Genomic DNA, 15,893 nt, shown 5'->3' with positions numbered 1-15,893 from the left:
AACTTCCAACCAACAGTTTCTTTACAGACGCAAAGGTGTGTTGCGCGTGAATGTAAATTAACCTGCCCAAGGAGCCCTTTATATAATTCATGCAAGCAGATTTGTACCAGAGGAAACTGCAACCTGATATGTCATGCCGCCCAAAAGTGCCACTTCTCCTGCACAGGGGGAAGTTGCAAGCCTATTCTGTGCACCACAAGGACGTGCGATTTGTCGTGCACTATTGGAGGTTGTGAAATGGACCGCAAAGGAGAGCATTGCAAAGCGAGTTGTACTGGTGGTAGATGTATTCTTAAGTGCTCCGCAAACGCAAAAACATGCAACCTGAGATGTACCGTTGGACCGTGCAATACTGTTCGACCAACACCATCTACAGAAACTACAGCCCTCACTTTTCACTCTCAGACATGCTATCCAGTTGCTGGTTGTACATGTCCAAGAAGCTCCTACTACTATCGATGCAATCAGGTTTGCCTTGGTGGTAGATGTCCTTTAACCTGTCATGCATCTGGCATATGTGACATGAGTTGCACCGGAGGAAACTGCAAACCTATTATGTGTGACTCAACAACCTGCGGTTTGTCCTGCACTGGTGGAGGCTGCGCGATAAACTGCAGAGGAGAACTTTGTAAAGCCACTTGTACTGGTGGTAACTGTCCCGCGACTTGCCATTCGACCGATATGTGTAACATCATGTGCACCAGAAGGAATTGCAAGCCCATTCTGTGTACTTCGAAAACCTGTGATTTGTCGTGTGCTGGTGGAGGATGCGAGATGGACTGAAGAGGAGAACACTGTAAGTTCAGTTGTACGGGTGGAAGATGCACGCTGAAATGTCCTCCAAACGCGAAAACCTGTGTTCTTAGATGCACAGGTGGGCCCTGCAAAACTATCAAACCAAAAACACTTACAATTCAGCCCACCCTACCGCTTGGTCCGCACATTCAAAGATGTGTACAGGGTGGCTGCAAATTAACCTGTCCAAGAAGCTCCAACTACAATCAGTGCGAGCAGATTTGCACCGGTGGTAGTTGCCCCTTAAGCTGCCATTCGTCTGACAGATGTGATATGACATGTGCTGGAGGAAGCTGGAAGCCCATTCTGTGTACCGCGAAAATATGCGATTTGTCGTGCACTCGTGGAGGGTGCGAAATGGACTGCAAAGGGGAGCACTGTAAAGCAAGTTGCAGGGGTGGAAGATGCACTTTAAAGTGTCCCTCAAACTCGACAACCTGCAACTTGAGATGTACAGTTGGACCGTGCAAAACTATCAGACCACCCAGCACGGCACTTACCACAGTACCACCAACAAATCCTCAGCCAACTACTCCGCGTAATCCATCCAATCCCTTTTAGAAGTGCGCTAGACCACAAGGTGGTTGCAGGCTCACATGTCCGAGACGTCCCAATGACACTTCCTGTGTGCAAAACTGCAATAAAGGTAAAGGAGGCTTCTTTTTTAAATAATTTTTCATCATTTCAGTTTTTACTTTCAAATGTTTTTGGGAAAAGGGGAACTTTTATTTAAAGATACTTGTCACACGTTTTTCGGTACCTTACATAGTACGTTATAGTACAAGGCAAAAAGGAAATAAAAGTCCTTTGTGCTTTTAAACGAAGAATACGGTGGCAGAAACATGGTTACACTTAATCGGTTTAAGGGCAGAAAGTACACCAGGTCTTGTTAAATGATCTTTTAAATCGTGCAAAAGTAAAAACAGAAACTCGCGTTTAGGAGTCAGGTGAAGAAATCATTTTATAGATCAAAGAAAGCTTGCACCTATCTTTTGAAACATCCACTATTCTTTGTTGTCTTATTCATGTCTTTGATTTTCCACCGCGGTGTTCAGAAGAGAGAACCAGGATCGTCGGTAAAAGACCTGGAAAGGTTGTCATGTTTTCAAAGGCCTTATTTGCTGGCCGACGTCATTCCAACTCCTACTTAGCTCAAATCCTCGCTTTAACGCCCAGAAATGGACTTGCTCCATCCGCAAGCAACAATTGAATGTGTCGACTGCCCGTTTAATGATACGAAAGTTTGTCGAGACGGGATAGAGAATGTGAATGTACACAAGTTGAGGCGTACCTAGACATACATCAGTTCTTGAACGTCAGTCATCCGTCTACATGGATAAGTTACTTTTGTATCCTTAAATCTTATGACAGCCTCACTTTCAATACTTTAATTTTTAAGGAAAATGTCAGTTAAGATGTTACGCAGAGGAAAAGTGCACGATGACTTGTATTCGTGGGAACTGCAAGCCTGTGATCTGCACTGCAAAACCGTGCCTACTGTCTTATCCAGGAGGGAACTGTGCCATGAACTGCTGGGGAACCTTCTGCAGGAGCTCTTGTTCAGAGGTGGCTGTTCTCTGAGTTGCTCCCCCAGTGCCAAAACCTGTGAACTGAGGGGCACTTATTGCAGGCCGCGGTGTGCAAGAAAAAGATGCGGATGTACCAAACGTCGCGGATAGCGAGGGAGCTCTCTGAAATATTTGCCATCTGACTGCTTATTTGAAAACCTTTTTTATATTAAAATATTTTTCTACCATAACCACAAAAATAGTTTTTAAACTGGAGTAATTACAAGTAAAAACCTTTTGAAGCCATCACTTAGTAGTGAATACCCATTTGTACCGAGCAACTTTTTCATTGCGTAAAAGAATGTCAGTTTAAAAAAAAATAGGAAATGTGTTTCGTTTAGACTTATAGTGAAGCAAAATACTGAACTTGTCTACTGTCACGCTAATCAAAGTAGCTAATCATGTTAACTTTTCTCTGACTTACTGCCAGGTTGGCAATCTTGGTAGACCTTAATTAACTGACAGCTTTCAAATAAAAGAAAAAAAACATATATATAAATAAATGCTTGATCGGATGCATATGACTGAATGAAGATTTTCGACTTCAAATTGAAAAGGTAAAGGGCAGAAGACATCTTTAGGCACTAAAAACTATCAACAAGAAGCAGGCGAGGATTAAAAGGGGGTCGATTGGGTGCTTGTCACTTCTCTATAGAACCGCCTAGAAAAAGGACAGGACAGGACGAGACAAGAAGGAACAGATGTATTCATATTAGCGCCTTTGTTTCTAGTCAAAACAGTGATAAACCATGAACGTGTAACGAGAACTCCTAGATGCAGGAAAGGATTCTTTCGAGTAGATTTAATTCAGCCATTCGAGCTCGCAATGGTTTGCATTTAGCAAAATACAGAAGAATACCCAATTCAAATTCTTCAACATACATGGGAGTAAATAAATTCGGAATAAATTCCATTAACAACGTTTCTGAAAACCATTATTCAATTTGCAAAACTATTGCAAGTTCTCGTTAAATCTAATCGCCAAGTATTTGAAGTTCGCACTACTTGCAAAAAGTTCTCGTACAGTGTTTTTTCTTTCACCATGACTGATTCCGGCGCCACGAACTCCTGCATTTCTCTGTAAAAGTATTTGGAATAAATTTAAAAACTATTTAATAATAATAATAATAATAATAATAATAATAATGATGATGATGATGATGATGATGATGATGGTGGTGGTGGTGGTGATGATAATAATAATAATTTATTTTAAAAAAAATAAGACAAAATTTACAAGTTCATCACTGGTATAAAAATTAAAAGTTCGTAATCAAAGTATTGAAATACTGTTTAAAATAACTAAAAAAGATTGGCATACACCTGTCGAAAAAGATACCTTTTCGACTGTTTTTTAAAACAATCTTAAGAGCATGTCCACCAGAGGACCAGGCAGAGGTGATACATGCCATCTCACCGATTTCAGTGAAACTTGGCCAGATTGAAGGGCATACCCAATAACTTAAAAAGCCAAAACGGTTTCAAAATTGCAATTTTCCGGGGGGAGTTACACCACCCCCCTACTTTTTTCACATAAATTTCTTTAAGTACTACAGTAAATGAGGGTAAAAGTAGGGGGCTCTTAAACCTGAGCAATTCATCCAATTCAATTGTGGCTATACATGAGTGTAGATTAGTCCTACATGAGTTATGTACGGGAGTTTCATGTAATTTGATTGATTACCTGTCAATCAATGTAAGCTAATAACTACCCATGTAAAATGGCATAGCAAAGTATGGTGATTTTGAGGCCAAATATCTCCTGTGGCCAAGTCCCTCCCAAAGAGATATCTATACCACGGTTCAGTTCCACCTTTGGTCTGTACGAATTATCAAAAAAATTTTTGGGACCTGCCATTTTTTGTCCGCAGATCGACCTCAAACCCTGCACATCTTGCACAAGATTTTAGTTTAATGACTGACATCGTAAAAGTTCCTGCATAAACCGCACCCGTAGATTAGCCATAACCCCAAGATGGAAGCTCAAATATTGAAAAGCAACGTAAAGACAATAAAGTTTGAAGTTCCAGTGAAGTTCTAATTGGTATAAAAACAAAGACAACCAAGTGCGGTTTCAGAACACTGATACAGCGGCTGTTGCGAGCCTTCAAATGCATTTAAAAGTCTTTAGATAACAAATTTTCACTTGTTATACCTTCTCGTCTTCCTAATTCACTCTTCCTAAACTTGAGATTTTCTCTTGATAACATTATCGCTTCGCCGGAACACTCCATGACATTAAACTTCGTACACCATATCGAAACGATACGAATTAGTGCTTAGTAGCCAAGCTTTGAAATGTGGAGAGGAGTCTGGGCATCACAACCCGTAATAGAGGGGCTACGACAAAACACTGACCCCCTACTTACCCCCCTTACCGACCCCCTCTAAAATCCACTGGAAATAATAATTAAAGAAAAATATACATTAAGGCCGACTTACCCAAGGAAAAAATTATTTTTCAATACCGCACAGTGTTATTACGGATACACAACGTGTATGAGCCGAGCGATAATTTTCACGTGCGTTATATCGTTTGCACGTTCACTGAGAGACTTGAGAACATCACGGCATAAAACGAAAAAAAATAGTAGCATTTCCCCAAAACATTTGCGTTTCTGACGGGCAAAACAAATTGATTGAAAGGGGGAAATAAATTACTATTCCTACTGTAAACATTTTCACTGATGCGCCGAGGTTTCTTGCTTTGTTTACTTTTTGGCGCAAAGATAATTATGTGGCGTCACGAAATATCCCAGTTCATGTTTCACCGAGGTTTTTGAATAGTAAGTTCAAAAACAATTTGATGACCCTGAACTTGGAAAAAAGAAATTAACCCGACATTCCCTGAAAAAATTCAGAAAACCATTACTCCAATAAGCCGAGACAGAAAATTACGGACATTCATAGTTACTGTCCATTTTCAGCTTAAATAAAACACTTCCTCGCCTTGTTTATTTCAAAGTACCTTTCCTTTTTCTTTTTAACAGCATTTCTTAACGACTATTATTAAATATATTTTTGTGAAATTGTTCTTGAACTTATTGTTTAAAAACTTCAGCGAAACATGAACTGTGATGTTTCGTGCGCCAAATAATTACGTCTACACTGAAAAGTAAACAACTTTGTCTGCGATTGTAAGTGGGACCTTGGCACAACAAAGTCATTTTCTTCGTGACCTTTACGTTGTGAAAACAATGTCTAATTTTTCCTGTTCCTTTGCCTCGCACTGTGACTCTCACTGCGATATTTCATCCCAAGGAAACGAGCTTCTTCCTCTGAGCTCTTGCTAGAGATATAAGTGCTCATCTTCGACAAATCTCCGTATCCCAAACAAGCGTCTCTTCTGAGAAAGAACTAATTCTTGCACGCGTGGGGTTGTTTGATGAAGGCGGCCGTGACTTCACAATTTGTCCAAAACACCGGGATCAGTTAGGCGTCAAGTTCAAGGCCTCGATAAAATGTCAGCATCCACTCCATGGAAATCGTAAGGGTAAGAGGGAGAGGAGTGTTAACCTGCGAATGTCAAAGGAAATCAAGAATAAATGGAATGTTGTTGTCCCCGTTGGAGCAGGTAAACTGCTTTGTCTCTTTATCTTCGAATCCAGCTAAAGTACGAATTCCTACCTTGATTTGTTTTCAAGAATTATAAGCTCGATTACCAGTCGGTGTTCGAGAAAGCGGAGAAAATCTGGCCTTACAAATAAATGATGTCATATTCCATGAACACAGGTATTTCTAGAATTTGTCGTGGGAAACATCAAGCTACCATGAAATTCGTAGCAAATGCTTCACCGCCCCAGGAGCAGAGAGAGGAACAAAGTTCAGCAGACCTACCCATGGAGAAGGCTGACAGCACCATTGTTGATCCACAAGCGCACGTGCGATTCTTGTTACCACCGGAAGAACCATCAAGTGAGGTATTACACATGTGTACTCAGTTATCTATTAGTTTGTTATGGTAACACAAGAGTATTTTATACGTAGATACGGTTCCAAGAGATTTTCGAGTCGATTTTTGAAAGGAGAGTTTTGAAGAGGCAGATGAGGAAGACATGCCTTTGGTTACACAGCTCATTAAATGCAGAAGAGATGAGTATATGCCCAATTAGCGTTAAAATATTTAGTATTTGAGGATTATAATGCACTGTTGATCCTTTTTGATAAAATTATTAGCATTGTAAATAATTATCATTATTAGTTCTTCTAGTTTAGCTGCGACTGCTATCACTTTTACAGCAACATTTATCCATTGGATTATCCAACTACTCGTCTGTGTGAAGTTTTTCTCCTGCTGTAGTCGATCAAAGATCTTGATGGTACGTAGTATCCCTCGAAAGTAAAGAGGTGTCTTCTTGTGTGTTGTGATGCCCAGACTCCTCTCCACATTTCAAAGCTTGGCTACTAAGCACTAATTCGTATCGTTTCGATATGGTGTACGAAGTTTAATGTCATGGAGTGTTCCGGCGAAGCGATAATGTTATCAAGAGAAAATCTCAAGTTTAGGAAGAGTGAATTAGGAAGACGAGAAGGTATAACAAGTGAAAATTTGTTATCTAACGACTTTTAAATGCATTTGAAGGCTCGCAACAGCCGCTGTATCAGTGTTCTGAAACCGCACTTGGTTGTCTTTGTTTTTATACCAATTAGAACTTCACTGGAACTTCGAACTTTATTGTCTTTACGTTGCTTTTCAATATTTGAGCTTCCATCTTGGGGTTATGGCTAATCTACGGGTGCGGTTTATGCAGGAACTTTTACGATGTCAGTCATTAAACTAAAATCTTGTGCAAGATGTGCAGGGTTTGAGGTCGATCTGCGGACAAAAAATGGCAGGTCCCAAAAATTTTTTTGATAATTCGTACAGACCAAAGGTGGAACTGAACCGTGGTATAGATATCTCTTTGGGAGGGACTTGGCCACAGGAGATATTTGGCCTCAAAATCACCATACTTTGCTATGCCATTTTACATGGGTAGTTATTAGCTTACATTGATTGACAGGTAATCAATCAAATTACATGAAACTCCCGTACATAACTCATGTAGGACTAATCTACACTCATGTATAGCCACAATTGAATTGGATGAATTGCTCAGGTTTAAGAGCCCCCTACTTTTACCCTCATTTACTGTAGTACTTAAAGAAATTTATGTGAAAAAAGTAGGGGGGTGGTTTAACTCCCCCCGGAAAATTGCAATTTTGAAACCGTTTTGGCTTTTTGAGTTATTGGGTATGCCCTTCAATCTGGCCAAGTTTCACTGAAATCGGTGAGATGGCATGTATCACCTCTGCCTGGTCCTCTGGTGGACATGCTCTTAAGTCTCACATAATAGTATATCCTTTGGAAAAGAGTTCCAAAGAGATGGCGTGGATACCGAAAACGTACGAACGTGGATTATAATCTGGTATTTCCAATTTCGTATCGGTTGAGGACCTTTCACTGATAGGCCTTTTCCCTTCCCTTCTTAAAACGTTTATAGCGCTAAAAGTTTTGGTCGCTTTTTCTGTGGATTTTTCTGAAGGAGCTGATTCGTTGCTTCAATTCTTTTACCCGCTATTGGTTTGCCCACGCCATCTCATGATTCTCCTGAAAATAAGTAACTTGATCACAAAAGTACAATTACTTTTCCTCGGGCTCTTTAACTTACATTTTCCACAGTAATATCAGTCATAAAAGCGGTAGGCCGCTTAGATTTCTGTGTGTTTATCGACGCAATAAACCCACTTGGGATGTTGGGAGAACACGAGAAAAGTTTGTGAATCACTCGCCTAGCGGCTCGTAACTTGCAAGCTTTTCTGGCGTTCTCACAGTTTTCTCACGTTCTCTCAACATCCCCTCGTGGTTTATTTCGCCGATCTGAGTCTATAGATATGTATAGCGGTATATTGCTTGACTAATCTTGATTGTAAGTGAATATATTTCTCATATCTTTATGATTGGTTAGGGAGGCAGGTGTGGCTGCCTGTTTGGCTCGCTGGATGGCCGGTTGCTTGCTTGCTTGCTTGGTTGATCGATGGGTGGACCGATTCAGTGATGGATTTATTGTTCAATTATATTGATCGAGCAAGCACGAAAAATAGGAAAAACAGTAGCAGGAGAGCATTAGAGTTTCGGGTATTGTGAGGTTGCATATTTTTATGGGTTTCTCGTTCCGTTAAATTTTAACCTGCATTACAATCCATAAGTTGCATAACTCGGCCTTACTTATCAACATGTCCACTAACAAATACCACAAACAACAACAACAATAACAAAAAAAACAATATAGTTCCAGACTTGGTAAAACATTTGCTTTTTCTTTTTTCACTTTCATAACAAACTTTCTTTACAATTACATTAATGATTTGGAAACAAAGTGAACTAACGCCTTGAGAAAAACAACAGTATACTCTAACAAATTGAAATTTAACAAATTGAATTAGTACAGTTATAGTTGAACCTGGTTGACAATATCTGTCTCATTAGCATGCGCATGCACATAGTTGGTAATAAATCTGAAACAAAAATCAGTTCTAAATATTGAACGGTCATAGCACTATTAACGCTGACAAGGAATTTGAGCCCGATGTACTAAATACTTTTTGTACGTTGTTTTTTTTTTTAACTCAAAGTATGGACTCATTGGAGCTTTTGCCACCCAAAAAATTTTGCAATCCTTGGAAGACAATTTCTCTTTGAATATTACACCCAAAGAGCTAGAAATTTCATCAAGTACTAAGTTTCAGTAGCTCGTTAACTATTTGGAGTCGATTGATATCTAACATGGCTCCTTCTGTACGCAAAACCGTATGCTAATGAGCTGAATTGAAAACAATGCAGACAGTAAGGAGATGAATACGAGATAGTAGTAATAGTAATAGGCTTAGTTCTTAATAAAGCCTTTTCTTAGTATTCAGGATCAGCAGCAAAAGGCATCTCCAATTCTCTCCACTGTTCATCAGATAAATCTGTTGGATACAGTTAACAAACACAAATAACTCTTTAGAATTCACAGTACCCCGGCAGCAGTTAATTTTTCCTGAAAATACCAAAAGCTAGTCAATCTCTAAGAACTGCATGTGTAAGGCGCCATTAAATTTGAAATGTAGCTCTTTCGGCTAACATTATCCAGGTCACACAAAATTTGGTCATTTCATATCGTTCTTTTGCAGAGAGCGGCAAAAAATACCAAGATTTATATTGCACGCGCACAGAAAAAAACCCTTTTATTTAGTTTAGCTTGCCTCAAGTCCCTAAATATTATCACAGTGAAGGAGAGCAAGGACGATGTAGTGCTGAAAGCCGTCGTCTCAAAACGATATGGCCCAGGACCAAAGCCGGCGTCACACGGTTGAGTTTGTTGTTGGTTCTCGCTTTGCTCCGAGAAATATCCGGGTTTTCTGGTTTTTCCCCTCCACAAAAAAACAATTAACATTCGAAATTCCGGTTCCATCTGAAAACATTGGAGGAGTCTCCCCGTTGGACATGTAACTCCTTCTGCCAATTTATTCGTTTATTATTAATTTATTTGTTTTATTTTTTTGCTTGTTTTTTTTTTTTTTTTAAAAAAATGAAGCGGAAAGTTGGGTTAGATGGGGGGCGGGGGAGGGGGCTAGGGGGGCTATTTAGCAGTCCGTAAACAAACTATAGAGCAAAGAACTTTTAGTGGGACATACGGCTAAGTACGTGATTTCCGTTCGTAACATTCCATACGATTCCAGCAAAAGAAAATAATGTCATTATCATATTCTTTTGACTTGCTACGGTTATGAAACATTTGCAGAAAGGTGAATCTTGTCATGGTTGCAATTTTTCATAACCCATCCCAAGAGATTACTAAAAACTAGGTTATAAACGTATTGAAATGGATGGTGCTCTGCCCCGTTGGGAACCAAGAGTGTCCAAAAACAGAACACCGTGAATGGAAAAGCAGTTTGTATGTTATTATTTTTGAAAGAAAAGGGTACAATCCAATGGTGATAATTTACTCATTTTATTACAAGCACAGTTAATAATTGCAGTGAATTCCTGCAGCATCGTGAAGAAGGCAAATAATGTTCGGAGTTACGAAGCGAAACTATGTTGTACATATGTTCTTACCATCCAGCACTTTGAAGGCAATGGCAAAATCCTGAATTTTTGCTATTGAGAGAGATGTCAGATCCAGCACGGTTGAATCCTTTTCACAAGGAAGGTAGACACTTATCAGGAAAGCACAGTCTTCCAATGTCATTGCTTCGTCAAGCGTCAACTCGTTTTGGTCAGTCATCAATGCTTTTTCAAACTATACAAAAAAACAGTCGATGTTCAACTGATCGTCTTCACAGAAAGGAATGATCCCTGAATACTTTTAATAATTATCGATTACTAAGAAACAATTGCCGTGAGAGCCAAAACGAAAAGTTGTTAATCAAGCACATTTGACAGATAACCATATGGGTTCGTTTTGTCATTGAGAATCAGATTGTGTATTATAACACTGTGTCCAGGTCGATTGACAAACAGAGCGACTGACCGACCAAAATAAATCCTTTATTTATCTCGTCTGTGTCTAGCACAAAGCTAGGCAAGTGTAGAAGAGCAATTAAACATAACTTAGTTCAAAACCCAACTGGAGCTGGAGGAAGCAGACCATTTGACTATTTACAGGTATAGCCGAGGGGTTGAACTCGTGTCTACCGCGACTCTCAGATTTTTCAGGTGTAGCGCCCAAACAGCTCGGCAACGCTGCGACCAACAAACAGACAGACAGATAAACATAGACAGAGGGAGCTGACTGCCAAAACTGGCTGCCGTTCAGAGCGCTAACAGGATTAGGAGCTGAATAGTTGCATGAAAGGCTTTAAATTTGCTCCTTTCCAGTTTCTCGGTTTTTGAATTCAACTAATTTGACTCACTCACCCAGTGCAGGTACTTGCTGAAGCGGGCTTTACGCCGTGCTGTAGTCTTCTCAGGTAACAGCACCACTCTAGTTTGTCTATATCTTTGGCTGTGAAATAGTCTGGTTGATAAAAGAATATAACATTTACAGTACCTTATGCTCGGACGTACAGTGGATGCCACCCTTCCCCTCCCCAGAGGATTTTCAGAATTCTGAAAAGAGGATTTCGTCTATAATGCAGGAACGTTTAGTAGCTGTTTATTTATCCCTTGGCAAGATTTTGATTTTGTTGACTGTCCTTCCACGTCACTTGACATTGAAACGACAGCCAAAATTTGGCATACACCTCAGGCCAAGTTTCATCCTTTTTGACAGAATTGCTCGTTTCTTCCGTTTAATTTCTTGCAGAATTAGCACCTTTTTACATTCTGTTATTGTTTTTGGTTAATTTCCTATCAATTCACGTTAATTTTTCTTACTTTCTAAGAAGACTGTGAAATCCAAGAAAATTAATATAATGATCTCATGACCATTGAAACATAGATCATCTTGTACAGCGGACCGAGGACAATCTTATGAACGCAAAACTATGTAGATAAGTCCAAATGGAACGTAAACATCTACTCCTTTGCACCATTGGAAGAGAACATTTCTGTAAATATATTAGTTTTATTTGATTACATATCTGTTTCATTTACCTGGTAAATCTGTCTGGTCTGTAGTTTCTACCAGAATGTTGTCATACTCAGGATCTTCCTCACTGCATGTGTCTCTGCGCACAACTTTCCCGACATACTCTCCTTTGCTGATTTCCAGTCGATTAGTTTCTTTATTGTAATCCACGCGGCAGCACTTGAAGAGAAAGGGTGCTTGTGATTTCCTGGCCGCTGCATCTGGAGGAAAATAGGTATCCGTAGCATAAATCCTTAGAGGTGAGTTTCTGTTTATGTTGAGGAACTGCAGTGACTTAAAACCACTTAAAACTGCGCGATTTAAAGTAAAGACTATTTTGTACGTATATTTACTGCTAATTACAATGTCAAACTAGACTCAAAAGAAAAATAACCAATTAGGTAACAGGAGGCATGTTTGATAAAGGCTTCAGTATCGAAATCAGGTCATGTTTTATTACGACTTCCCATTTTCAATTTTTTTTTTTAATTTTTATTTTCCAGTGATGTCAACAAATATTCCTTTTTTTACAACGATAGAATTTGGTTTTTACCTGATGCATTCTTTCCCCTTTCAGCTCAAATTTTTCGCTGTAAATAACAGACGTTATGAGAAGTAATTTATCACATTCTGCGAAAGATTTCATTTTGTTGGCATCCAGCTCTGCATTTGCCAGTATCCCACGAAGATCTGGATCGTCAATGTATTTTTGGCTCAATTTTCCGAGTGTTAGGACGCCTTGGTTGTCACATAACTTAATAGTTCCTCCTGCAAATCCTGCGACGTCCACGTCAAACTCATCGTTCCTGGGTTTGAGAAAAAAAAAGAATGGGCAATTGAGCTATAATGCTGCAATTTTATGACCATCTCCCTCGAATCCCTCATCCTTTGCGAAATTTTAAGAATGTTTTAACCATAAACCCGAGGCTGAGATTTTTAAAAAGAATACGTTTCTTTATGTTAAAAATTTACAAATACAATACAATTATGTGCTTTAACTAACGCGAATAAAATTCTTCCTTTCCGGCTCTAAACGGCAAAACTAGCGAGAAAAAAAAAAAAATCAGCACTAGCCGTTTGTTCGATGTTAATAACATTTTTGCAAGACGTTATGAGCGTGATGTTAGGTTTAATGCCCGCAGGCCGGCTCCAAAATTACTTAAACACCATCCATACCCTAAACGCACTCGAAAACAGATATGTCATACGCTACAATCTAAGAATATTCACAAGAATAATTTCAGCCTAAAATCGGCAGAAAAATAAGAATATTTAGCCGCGGCCGGAAAAAAACAATATTTTTATAAGAAAAAAAAAAGAAAAAAAAAAAGAATGTGAGGGGGCTGAGATATATCCCTCCATTTTTCGTCCCCCTTTAAAGTGCACCTAACCACAAAAATTTTTTTTCGCTAGAACGAATCTACTTACTATTTGAAATAGTTCTGCGAAAAATTTTTTGAATTCCGTTAAATCCTCGATTTTCTGTGCCACGATGAAATCTCGAAAATAGCTCCAAAACACCGCCATTTTGTTTCACGACCGAGTTTGAGGAGAATGGGTCCAGCGGCTCTTGTGACGTCTACCCAGGAAGGTTGGATATCTCATTTCCTCTCATTTCCTTCAGGATGGTGCAATACACATTCGAAAAGTGCGCAGAAACGCCTTCCAGAGGTGCTATCGGCTGTTGCAGCAATATTCCAGATTTAAAGAAAGATATACTGTACAATTTACTGACGATGATCGGCTAATGGTGCAATAAAGACATAAACGATGGTTGATTTTGTCGAACCAAAACAAGCGAACTGAATCTGTGAGAACCATTGAAGAACTCTCACTGGAATTTGTTCCGCAGACTTTCGAACGCTATTTTCATAAATTTTCTGCTTAAAGCTAACCAGAAATTTGTAGAAATACTACCTACAACCTATATCTTCCAATCCCGCAATATTTATAACATAACCGGCAAAGTTGTGTGATCCGGTCATGATCAAGAAGCGTTATACTGATATGTAAATAGATCGCAACTGTACGCCGCTAACCAACACTTATTTCTCTTTCGATTTAGATGAAAGTCGAAGATTAATCCTCTAGAATTACATGATAACAAAATTGTTAGACTCACAGAGTTTTTCGAAGGTTTGGAAATCAGCAGTGCGACAAAGATTCTGTGCAATAGCGTCGAAAATATGACCGCGTAACAGTATCTGCGGACCGCTTAGGGAACACATCCTTTTCGCTTATCCGACGAATTTCACTGCAAACTTTGAGAACAATTTACATTGGTTATTTGGAGTTACGACTTAAAACGTGTGACAATGTGAAATCGGTAATTGTATGAAATGTTTCCTTCCGCCTTGCTTCCCGCAGCTTCAAAAATACAGGTCCAAACAATACGATTTTCAATCGATCGAAGCCAATGTTTTGGAGGTCATCAAGTCTCGAAAACTGCAACACGTACGTCGCTCTTATAAACATGAAGCATTCAACTGAAAGTAAAACACAAACTGGATTTAACAGAACCTTGACAAAATACATTCTCGGTAAGGACAAATGTAAACGGGCTATAAACACGCGTGGGAATCTTATGTTTAGTTGACGAAATTACCATCCAAAGCAGTCCTTGAGTTTTCTTTCCTGCTTTTCGTTTGCCTGCTCCTCCACTTCGTATCTAGCTTTCCATTCCTAATATACAAGCAGCTCGTCCGCAAAAACGTCTTCCCCGTCGTCGCTTGAAATATTGTAAATTGCTCTCAAAGCTCTAAGCAGTGAGTTCACAGTCGTCGAACGTGCTCGATCGAAGTTTATTTCGGAGCCTTCCGAATCGAAACTTAACTCTGACTCCAGTGACGAAAAAGAAATGATTCTGAGACAAAACTTGGACGTTTTAGTCCCAAAATACATCGGAACGATTAGTTTTGCGTTCTATTTTCTCGAGCAAATACAGAGAGTTGACTGAGGCGCTATTGTGTTTGGTTCCTGGGTAGACGTCATCAGGTACCGCCGCCCCAGACTCCCTAAAACGCGGTCGTGAAACACTTAATCGCGACTTTGAAAGGGCATAGAAAATCGAGGATTCAACCAAATTCAAAAATTTCTTCGCCCAAATGCTTCAAATAAAGTCTAGATTTGTTTTAGCGAAAAAAAAAAAAAAATTGGGGTTAGGTGCACTTTAAATGTATTAATTGCCAGGTTATATTTTAGACAACTTTTAATTATTGTAACATGTTACATGATATCTCCCAAGGGAACTCCCAGGGAAAAGAAATTCTTAGACCGGATTACTTATCGAATGATACATTGCCACCACGCGCAAGATTTGCAAGTCTCCTTTCTCCATACCTCCATACAGATGTCATCTGATCTTTTTTTAATTACGTGCTTACTTAACTAGTTTCAGTTTTTTTGTGTTTAGCTTTAAGGAAGGATCTGGTCTGGAGTTTTTGTACACAAGTTGCAGCCTTCATTACATCATTAATCAGTCCAATGAGGACAGAAAATACCATTTTGCAAGTTATTACTCGGCTATTGTGATAGCTTATTTTGATCTAGAGTGTTCCTAATGGTACCTGGCAGCCATGTCAACCTTCTGTTTCATTGACAGCTCTTCATCTCTTATATTTGATGTGATGGATTCACAAACTGTCTCCTGTACAGCATCCTCGACATATCTCTCGAATCCTGCGAGGATTACAATTTCCGATTTTGCAAAAGGTCTTTTCCATAGTGGCCTATGCTGCCTGACCACCAGTGCCAAGGTTTGTATTTGATCAGTTTCGCCGTGGAGGACTGGGAAATATTTATGACTAAAATTCTCCTGGGCAAACTTTCGAATCGCGTCTTCAATCATCTGAAACAAAAGCAAATCGAAAAGATCATTTAAACATAAACAAAATGTCCTGTCGTCCTTTGATCTACTGTTGGCAGATTTAGCTATCAAACTCATTTTTATGTATTTCGTAACAAAGTTCTAAAGATTATTTTGATGCACTAGGCC

The 15,893-nt window shown here is 39.3% G+C and overlaps 2 protein-coding genes across 3 annotated transcripts; one reads left to right on the top strand and one right to left on the bottom strand.

Annotated features, from left to right (window-relative positions):
• Nucleotides 1–5,870: 5,870 nt before the first annotated feature.
• LOC145479552 (uncharacterized) lies at nucleotides 5,871–7,529 on the top strand. 2 transcript variants are annotated; one of them, XM_081457947.1, is made up of 2 exons: nucleotides 5,871–6,283; nucleotides 6,603–7,529. In XM_081457947.1, exons 1-2 carry the CDS (start codon nucleotides 6,071–6,073, stop codon nucleotides 6,642–6,644), a joined length of 255 nt encoding a protein of 84 aa, XP_081314073.1. In that variant the 5' UTR covers nucleotides 5,871–6,070; the 3' UTR covers nucleotides 6,645–7,529. The 2 variants fall into 2 exon arrangements, with proteins under 2 accessions (XP_081314073.1, XP_081314071.1); XM_081457945.1 differs by lacking the exon at nucleotides 6,603–7,529 and adding an exon at nucleotides 6,351–6,502.
• A 3,031-nt stretch (nucleotides 7,530–10,560) lies between these two features.
• Nucleotides 10,561–15,884, bottom strand: LOC145479527 (uncharacterized). The gene is made up of 6 exons (XM_081457913.1): nucleotides 15,466–15,884; nucleotides 12,453–12,705; nucleotides 12,306–12,326; nucleotides 11,926–12,193; nucleotides 11,248–11,347; nucleotides 10,561–10,630 (listed from the first exon to the last, which is right to left on the bottom strand). The coding sequence occupies exons 1-6, from the start codon at nucleotides 15,840–15,842 to the stop codon at nucleotides 10,615–10,617; spliced, it is 1,035 nt and encodes a 344-aa protein (XP_081314039.1). The 5' UTR covers nucleotides 15,843–15,884; the 3' UTR covers nucleotides 10,561–10,614.
• Between the last annotated feature and the right edge of the window lie 9 nt (nucleotides 15,885–15,893).

Source organism: Orbicella franksi, chromosome 2 (assembly GCF_964199315.1).
Source record: "Orbicella franksi chromosome 2, jaOrbFran1.1, whole genome shotgun sequence".
In the NCBI taxonomy this organism is placed as follows: Eukaryota; Metazoa; Cnidaria; class Anthozoa; order Scleractinia; family Merulinidae; genus Orbicella; species Orbicella franksi.
The sequence above is the reverse complement of the archived record's forward strand: the minus strand, read 5'-3'. Positions and strand labels throughout refer to the sequence as shown.

Bases quoted from the DNA above. Each gene is read 5' to 3' on its own strand.
- LOC145479552 (XM_081457945.1), top strand. From the start codon at position 6,071: ATGATGTCATATTCCATGAACACAGGTATTTCTAGAATTTGTCGTGGG. The intron at 6,284-6,350 runs GTATTACACATG...TTTTATACGTAG, and splicing joins CGGAAGAACCATCAAGTGAG to ATACGGTTCCAAGAGATTTT.
- LOC145479527 (XM_081457913.1), bottom strand. From the start codon at position 15,842: ATGAGTTTGATAGCTAAATCTGCCAACAGTAGATCAAAGGACGACAGG. The intron at 12,706-15,465 runs GTACCATTAGGA...TCTCAAACCCAG, and splicing joins AAGGTTGACATGGCTGCCAG to GAACGATGAGTTTGACGTGG. The intron at 11,348-11,925 runs GTAAATGAAACA...TTTATCAACCAG, and splicing joins AGACCAGACAGATTTACCAG to ACTATTTCACAGCCAAAGAT.